Source organism: Blastocystis sp. subtype 4 (assembly GCF_000743755.1).
Source record: "Blastocystis sp. subtype 4 strain WR1 chromosome Unknown seqid_0109, whole genome shotgun sequence".
NCBI lineage: Eukaryota > Bigyra > Opalinata > Blastocystidae > Blastocystis > Blastocystis sp. subtype 4.
The window spans coordinates 23,984-32,319 of NW_014569438.1; the positions used below are offsets into that span (position 1 = coordinate 23,984).

An 8,336-nucleotide genomic window follows, 5' to 3' on the forward strand; every position below is an offset into this window, starting at 1 on the left:
GACAAATAGAATCATTGTCAAAAGAATCGAAAAACCGTTCTTCCCGCCTTGAAAAAACTATAGGATGGGAAGGCTTGAAATGTATAGTTCACTGAACATCACAAAACATGAATAGGAAAACAGCGTAAATCGTTGGTATTTCGACAAACTAATGTTTGAAAGACTACGTAAAGCTGGAGCCAATCTGACCAAGTTTGAAAATCTTGGATTGCCAAAGATGACGGCTCCTCCTCCTCAGGAGAAGGAAACTCCTCTCTGTGGAGTGATCAGACGTGAAACAATCCTTCCAGATGAATTGAACACAACAGATTTCACTCGAGAACAACGGAAGAAGCGAACGGACGTATGGCGCAGATTTGAGTGATTAAGATATAGGCTTTGAAAGCGCAGCAGGAGATGGATGAGCAAGTGCTTAGTGTCCAGCTAGATCCTGCACGAATGGAGGAAAACTTTGATCCTGTCCCTGAAGTCATTGTAATAGATATACTTTGGTTTATAATTGGTTTAGAAAGATTATCCAAATGATGAAGACATGAACGAGTTTTGGATGATTAAAACGGAAGGTCTGTTGAAATCTCAAATGGAAATTGTCGATGACCATCTCAATCGTGCTGTTTCTGCCAATTACAATGATTTCTTGACAGGCATTAAGCTCATTCAGGAGATTGATTTGGATCTGAGTCGTTCTGATATTTTCGTACAGAACACTCGTCGAATGCTGGAAGCTTCCAAGAAACAGATTACAATCATATCCTTTGTTATGAATGTGTTGTGATGCCTTCACAGTACCCTGGATTATCTGTTGCTCATCAGAGACGTCGTGAGATTCGTCTTCGTCAAGTCCAGAGTATCATTGAATCAATTCAGGCCTTGTCTCAAGTGGAATCCACACTTCATAAGGTCATTGAAGGTGGAGATATCATCAAAGGTGTAGAGATCGCTTCCGAGTTGGAATCTATGATCATGTCAGAGGCATTGATGCAGTATACATGTCTGGATTCTATGCGTGCTCGAATTGAAGATTTATGGCCTCAGCTGAAGGAGAAATTGGTTCAGAATATTCGTGAACAACTCATCGAATTTGATCCCTTCATCTATAGCAACGTCTTCCGTACATACAGTGTTTTAGATGCTCATCTCACTGCTATGCAAGCTCAGAAACTTAAGAAACAAGCATTAGCAGAGAGTGCTAGTAATCGGAGTTTGGTTGGCAAAGACGGTGGCTCGGCTCAAGGAAAGTCATCCAGTGCAAGTTCGTTGAAATTACTTCCAGCCAAGAAACCTGCAAAGCGTGATAGTTATGTTGATGTCCTTCAGAAGTGAGAATAACAGGAAGAATTGATTGATAGATGTGCTTGTGGTCTGATCACGGAGAAGAGTGAAGCTGTTCTGAAAGAATTCCTGATGCAACGCAAAGAGATGGCTCTACCTCGTGATCTGGTTCAGCAAATGGGATTCACACAGTTATGTACCTCCTTGAAGTATCCTGAAGTGAGAGATTGGAACGATTTGTGAGTAATAGTATCCGAAGAGTCTACGTGTTGTGATGGAGAGTGTTCTCGAAGTTCTTCATAGTTTCTACTTGATTTGTCAATGGCATCGCAAGCCTTTTGAAGAAGAGAGTTATGACTTGGATCAGTTGCATCAGAAGAATGTCATGGAGAATGAAGAAGAAGAAATTGGAAAGGAGAATGAGAAAGACTTGACTTCTTTTGCAATGGCAGATAAAGAGGGTGTTTCTGGTACTACTCTCTTGATGGTTCGTCGTCAATTGCGTGTATCACGTCGTGTAAGGATGAATAAGTTGATTGATCTTAAGTCTATTTGGCAGCATTCACAGAGACTCGTTAATGACTTCATCAACTGTAGCAAGCTTGATAATAGTAACACTCATCTCGTGAAACAAATCCTTGTGAATGATCTTTGCATGTATTTCATGAAAGTCTGATCACTGAACATCTCTTATACATAGCTTGGTGAAGTATTCTGTGGAAGTACTTCAGAGGAATTGAAGAGCAAGTTGGCAGCTAAGCAATGCAAATATATTGAGCACATCCACAGTAATACACTGGAAGTCTTAAAGAATTCATTAGAGACAGAAATGTGGCAAGTAGGAATTCCAGAAATCAAATCATTTTTAGCCATTCCCAATGAAGCTTGCTGAAATGAATGGTTTCCCAGGATTGCTTCAGAGTACGCTCTCAATTCCTGAAGAAGAGAATATGTTTTTGTGGAGTAGTTCAAGTAATGTGGAGTCTGTGTTTATGAATTGGAAACATGACGGTAACTGCTTTGAAGAAGGGAAGAAGTTACAATTGGTTGTGGGACGATATCCTGAAGTGAAGAACAGTATAGATAATGCTCTGATTCTAACAGGAGTTGGGATTAATGCGTTTATCAAAAGTGTTAGCAAATATATGGATTTGATGCTTCATCTTCCATTATGTGCAGACTTAGTGTTTGCAGAATTATTGAATCTGGTTGATTACTATGTATATGGAGTAACTACTTTGTTTGCTCCTGAAGCACTATTGAATACTTTGTTTGTTGTCACGGATGGAAGTGAAATCTATCCATATATTGTACCATTCATTCGTCAATGTCAGCATATCTTATTCCCTAAAGAAATTGAAGAGAATGAGGAACAAGAAAGTGTGACAGAATTAGTTGAGAAATTAACGCCTTTATCTCAAGAACGAGATGATAATGAGGATCATGAAGTAAGTTTTATACCATTCTCGTAAACTCTAGCTTCCACAACCAATTCTAACAGTCGATCCTTCTCTGTTGGAAGAGAATCGAGAGATCCGTCGTGTGGTGGCAGCAGAGAGTACTCGTTTGTTCTCGGCATTGTTCGATGCCATTCATGATCGGGTGAAGGCTCTCTCTCCGATGGTCTCAAGTGATCGTGTGAAGCAATACATATCAGAGTTACCTGAGATCACACAAGACTTGTGTAAGATGTTCTATCGCTGTTCTTCTCACAACATCCTTCAAGTATGAATTGTTGTTTCCAATCATCATTAGCGTCTTGATGAATATAAACCACTGATCATCAAACAGAAATGGGATATTCGTACAGCGAAGAATCGTGATAGTGATTATATCACTATGATTGAGGATGACTTGAAGGAGACATGGGACGTATTGAACACAGCTCTCACAGAAGGTCGTCTAACTGTGTTATGTGTCTCTCGGTTCTGGCGTGTGCTGATGGGTTGTATATTGGAAGAGCTTCTCTTGTCTTATATTGCTGTTAAGAAGTGCTCACAAGAGGGTAGAGAGCAGATGGCAATGGATACAACAGCAATATACAACTATGCAACTAGTCTCTGTGACATTCAGCCAGCAGACGATGCTAAGGACTTGAAGTATGTGTTGGACTATGTGACATGTTGTAAGTTGGATGAGCCTTCGGATGTGATTGCATGGGTGGAGAAGCATCATAATGATTATGGAACAGATGTGATTGATTCTATATTGAACTTTGCAATGGCCAAGAAGTTGAGTAAGCAAAAATTCAAGGAGTTGAAGGAAGCAATTCAAAGTATGTTTGCAGAAGGAGGAGAAGAGGTAAAGGAAGAATGATTGTGAGAATGTTTGTTGCTCAAGTAGTTATTCAAAGAAACATTCAACATATACATATTACTTGCAACATCCTTTTTGTTCTGTAGGTGGCTGAGGCGTGACTATGGGAGTAGTAGGAACATTTGGAGGAGGTGCATGAGTTCTTGGTAAATGTCGAGCTATCGTCTCGAATACTAGATCAATGTTCTCTTTGGTTTTCGCCTATCCTCAATTCCAATCGATATTCCTACAGATACTTCAAAAAAGATAATATTTGCTTCTTTTGCATATTCCTCAGCAAGCTCTTTCGGTACTTCCCTCTATTTGTCAATTAAACTTCTCAAATAATCTACATTCTCTACAAGATCACACTTATTGCCAGCCAAAGCAATGACCAGCTCCGGATTGTTGGCTACAGATAAATTCAATCCAATATTCTTACAGTTTTGCTTGAGTTCTGTAACCCAATCCTTTGCACGAGCAAAGGTGACCTAACAATGAACAACAGTGATGAAACTTACTCGACTGGTGATGTCATAAATCACAATCGCACCCTTTGCACCTCTGTAGTACATTGGAGCAAGAGAATGATAACTACAGATCAATTCAAACGAAATCATCTACCGTTCCTGACCTGCAGTATCCCAAATATCAAATTTTACAATATCATTGTCGATCTTAATCGTCTGACTCAGAAAGGCAGCTATTCCTTTAGTATAACAAAGAAGCCCGTACCACCGATAGTACTCTCTTGATTCTCCAAGAATTGGTCTCTAACATATCTTTGGACAATACTTGACTTTCCAACAGCTGTTTCTCCTAGAAGAACCTAGAATCAGAATACTTCATGAAAAACAGTCTACAATCTTATATTTGAAGAGTTGAGTTCCATTCATATCTTGAGCCAAAGACATTTCCGAAGACAAGTAAGAATGAGAGAATAATGCAAATTGAAACACAATCACGGTTATCTGTTGTTGTTACTGGAGACACAATGGTTTATTTGTTTTAATAGGAAGTCCTTCGACAATACACTGTTAGTGAAATCGATAGAATGTTCGAAAGGAGTCACGTTTTTGAACAACAGAATTCATTCTTCTTTGCTATCGGAGTCCATTTGTTAACATAGCTTTTGTTTGAAATCGCATAAGGAATGGATCTCTCCAAGGTGTTTAAGGGTTCTCTTGTAAAAGTGATTGCAGAGCTTCGTTCTCTAGTTCCAAAAGGTATTTTGTTGAAGAAAAGGCATCATTCGCAGAAGAGTTTGATGCTGCAGTAAAGAAGATCATACCTGAAGGATTGGATGGAATTGAGAATTTTAAATATGAACAGATAAAAAGGGATGGAAATGGTTGTTTCTACTGCGATGTCGGTTATTTTTAGAGAAAGTTTCTAAAGAATCCAAAAAACAGAGAGTATTTGATATCACAAAGTATCGAAGGCGACATATTGCCCTTCGAGTGGGTTTTGGTGGTTTGCTGTGAGAATAGATCTTCTACGATGGGTCCAAAATGGGAGGATTTGCACAACATGACAGTTGCTCTCTATTAGAAGGAATGGCTGATGACAATTCGATTGAGACTTCCATTTTCGCTGCTTTAAAACGTGTGAACCTGATTGACGATATCACAAAGTGTCGATATCATCGATGTGGACGAACGGATGCTGGCGTGAGTGCATTCAATCAAGTGATCTCTTTATACCTTCGATCGAATCTGCGTTCCGGAGTCGAATTTGCGGATGAATATGATCCTACCATTATCTACAACCCTCCTGAGGAGAAACTCCAGACGAAACCTGCTGTTGAGTTTGATTACCCGGCTGTAGTTCTGGCACATCATATCAATTATAGGTTCTCAATAAGGTTCTTCCTCCGAATATTCGGGTTACTGGATGGTGTCCAGTGGATCGTGATTTCAGCGCTCGTTTCTCATGTTGTGGTAGATATACTGAGGGATGTTGATGTGTAGGACGTGTCTATCGATATTATTTCTTGCGTCGAGAATATGATGTGGACATTCTTCGACAAGCTGTGAAATTGTTAGAAGGAGAGCATGATTTCCGTAATTTCTGTCGTATTGATGCCGTAAATGTATGTGATTTCACAAGAACCATCTTTCAGGGTGATGTGGTCCTTGTGAAGAAAGGGTAGACAATAGAGAATTTAGTAATGTTTAGTGTTGACAATAGTCATGATGTGATGGCTGTGGAGATTATTGGACGGGCCTTTCTCTGGCATCAAGTAGGAATGAAAGTATGTATTCAGAAATGTAGATTCGATGTATTATGAGTATTCTATTTCTCGTAGGAAGCAAAAAAGAGGATCTTTCGGTGATTCCTGATTTACTTGATGTGACGAAATCTCCTCAGAAACCACAATATCTGATGGCTGATCCAGAGCCTCTTATATTGTACGATTGTGTGTTCAATCCAGGAGACAATGCAAAGGATTCTCGTTCGAAACGTTATTATGATATCATTCATTCTCATCCTCTTTTCCAGCCAATTGTGGATAGCAACGAAACAAGTAAATATAATTGCAATCCGTGTTGTTTTGATGATTCGTTGTCTCCAACTGCCTTGAGAGATTTAATTGGCTATGGAGAGGGTCAGCTATATGATTGTGAGGTAACAATGGCTCGCTATCAACAGATGCTTGATGGAGTGTATGCTGAGTATGAAGATCGTGTGAAGGATCTCCCACCGAAGAAGAGTGATTTTAGGGAGTTGATGAATTATAACTATATACCCTTAGAACGAAGATCCAGAGCCCGTGAGATATAATCCCATTTATGATTTGTAGCATCGTATGAGGACCGGATTCGATCAATGGGCAATACTTCGCTTCTTAAGCTGCAAAACCGATATCAGAATGTTGATTTGGACAAGAATGAGTTCATTCCGGATGTGATTAAAGAGAAGTTAGGACAATCACGTCAGTAGTCTGTTTGTTGAACGAATGAATAGTGGAACTCGTTGAACCGTTTTTGGGCATTTCTCGGTTTCCCCATTATTTGTTTCTCTGTATTCTTGTATGCGTGCTTCTCTTCCAGTTTCCAAGGAAAAGACACGGAGATGTAGACAGTGCTTTGTTGTAAAGGCTTTGTCTTGCTATCTGAATCAAACCAAAACTGGTTTCTGTGTTGTCTGTGACAGATGTAGAAAATCCCAGAGACGTCGATACCATTGTAGTTCTTTTTGGTTGTCTTGATGGTAGTGAAGCGAGCCAAGAAGCTTCAACAAATGGCTAAACTGATTGCGTCAGAATTAGAAGCATCTTCTGATTCAAATTCTTCACCTATGTGTTCTATTTATAGTGATGAGGTTCTTGAGCCTCCTCGAGCTATTATTCCATGCCCGACATGGTGTTGTGTAAATCCGCAAGACATTTTCTCTAATGCGTTTGACCAACCTGTTCGAGCTAAGTTACTATATCATGCTACTGTAAAGACAGCTGTTTCTCTGTCTTAACTAGGATCTTGAAACGTAATCTGTGGAGTTGTAATTCACTTCTCTTATGATTACTATTTCTGTTTATTCACAAACATGAGATTCTTCCACTTCCATTTGTTCGTCTTCATCTAGAGATTCTTGTATTTGAATGCCCAGGATTTCGTTTTTCACCTTTACAAAGGCTTCAAAGATGGAATGAAGTTTTGTACTATCTTCTTCCATCTTTTTCCTTAACTTAGATATTTCTGTTTCAATGCGAAGGATGTGATTATGTGTCTTTTCAATATCGCTATCAGTTAATTGAAATCTGAAATATCACGTTTGAAGTTCTTCTTTCTTTGGAAAAGCATTCACTTCAATAGAACGTCGTTCAATTTCATTCATCTCTTTTAGCTTTTGTAGTGAAGCCTGAACTTCCTTCTCTAACTGTAGTTTCTCTTCATTGAGCGATCGTATTAGACTATCTATCCATGAGAAGAATATATTATTCAAACCAGATTCGTTAATAATTGACGTAAATGTGATGAGATCTGTATCCAAACACTCCTTTAACTCTGGAATCCGCTGCATTAGAAAACGCATCAAATCCAACGATGAGAGGGCCTTATATCGTTTAATCTCTCTGCATTTCAAGTCAGTTTTATCTCTACTTGTTTCCAGAATCCGAATTGTAAGCATTGAAGAAGCGCAAACAGTCATTTAAACATATTGAAACAGAAGGAATCGATGGATTGATTACAGACTCGTGCTCATTAAGACGCTTTCGAATAATCAGGTCATCTACACATCAATACGTTCTCTTATTTCTATCATACCATTCAAATATGGAGTCTTCGCCATTTTCCTTTTCGTGCTTGAGAAAATGACAAATGAAGAGAATCTCCTTCTTTCTGGATTCCGAAAAGAGTCCCTCTTTTCTATATCATTTGAACCTATAGCAACGAATGGATCCTGATACTCGTCGGGTTGTTCAAGGTGAGTCAAACGTGCTGAAGGAGTTATGATTAGAAACACCTAATGTCAATTCGCAGGAAGACATTCCTTCGAATCGATCTACTCCATTTGTTGGAACTTCTTCTGTTCATGCTTCAGTGGATGTGGGAAGAGGCGATTTAGGAGATAGTTTATTGAATTCAATGTAGACAACAATCTAGAAGGAACTGAGAATGTAGAACTGCTTCACCGAGTATAAGTCGGTCACAAATGGGTTCACCTGGATCGGAGGTGAGTGATTGTTGGTTTTCTCAACAGTAGACAATGCTAGGATCACAGTCACAAGTTGAAAATGTTCAATTAGGAACTAATATTGTTATTTC

The 8,336-nt window shown here is 39.1% G+C and overlaps 4 protein-coding genes across 4 annotated transcripts; 2 read left to right on the top strand and 2 right to left on the bottom strand.

The window, feature by feature from the left end:
* Nucleotides 1-151: 151 nt before the first annotated feature.
* JH06_1790 (hypothetical protein) lies at nucleotides 152-3,588 on the top strand (the record flags this gene model as incomplete). The annotated part of the gene is made up of 10 exons (XM_014672177.1): nucleotides 152-343; nucleotides 376-474; nucleotides 509-757; nucleotides 787-1,319; nucleotides 1,350-1,491; nucleotides 1,523-1,942; nucleotides 1,973-2,110; nucleotides 2,142-2,720; nucleotides 2,752-2,997; nucleotides 3,028-3,588. The coding sequence occupies 10 exons, from the start codon at nucleotides 152-154 to the stop codon at nucleotides 3,586-3,588; spliced, it is 3,159 nt and encodes a 1,052-aa protein (XP_014527663.1).
* Nucleotides 3,589-3,645: 57 nt separating this feature from the next.
* On the bottom strand, nucleotides 3,646-4,481 carry JH06_1791 (putative GTPase; the record flags this gene model as incomplete). The annotated part of the gene is made up of 8 exons (XM_014672178.1): nucleotides 3,646-3,789; nucleotides 3,819-3,887; nucleotides 3,921-3,979; nucleotides 4,010-4,058; nucleotides 4,089-4,161; nucleotides 4,192-4,270; nucleotides 4,303-4,396; nucleotides 4,431-4,481. 8 exons carry the CDS (start codon nucleotides 4,479-4,481, stop codon nucleotides 3,646-3,648), a joined length of 618 nt encoding a protein of 205 aa, XP_014527664.1.
* A 239-nt stretch (nucleotides 4,482-4,720) lies between these two features.
* Nucleotides 4,721-6,510, top strand: JH06_1792 (tRNA pseudouridine synthase; the record flags this gene model as incomplete). The annotated part of the gene is made up of 9 exons (XM_014672179.1): nucleotides 4,721-4,793; nucleotides 4,826-4,918; nucleotides 4,951-5,027; nucleotides 5,058-5,390; nucleotides 5,420-5,507; nucleotides 5,538-5,715; nucleotides 5,746-5,809; nucleotides 5,842-6,340; nucleotides 6,371-6,510. 9 exons carry the CDS (start codon nucleotides 4,721-4,723, stop codon nucleotides 6,508-6,510), a joined length of 1,545 nt encoding a protein of 514 aa, XP_014527665.1.
* A 591-nt stretch (nucleotides 6,511-7,101) lies between these two features.
* On the bottom strand, nucleotides 7,102-7,860 carry JH06_1793 (hypothetical protein; the record flags this gene model as incomplete). The annotated part of the gene is made up of 5 exons (XM_014672180.1): nucleotides 7,102-7,309; nucleotides 7,340-7,484; nucleotides 7,515-7,642; nucleotides 7,671-7,800; nucleotides 7,836-7,860. 5 exons carry the CDS (start codon nucleotides 7,858-7,860, stop codon nucleotides 7,102-7,104), a joined length of 636 nt encoding a protein of 211 aa, XP_014527666.1.
* Between the last annotated feature and the right edge of the window lie 476 nt (nucleotides 7,861-8,336).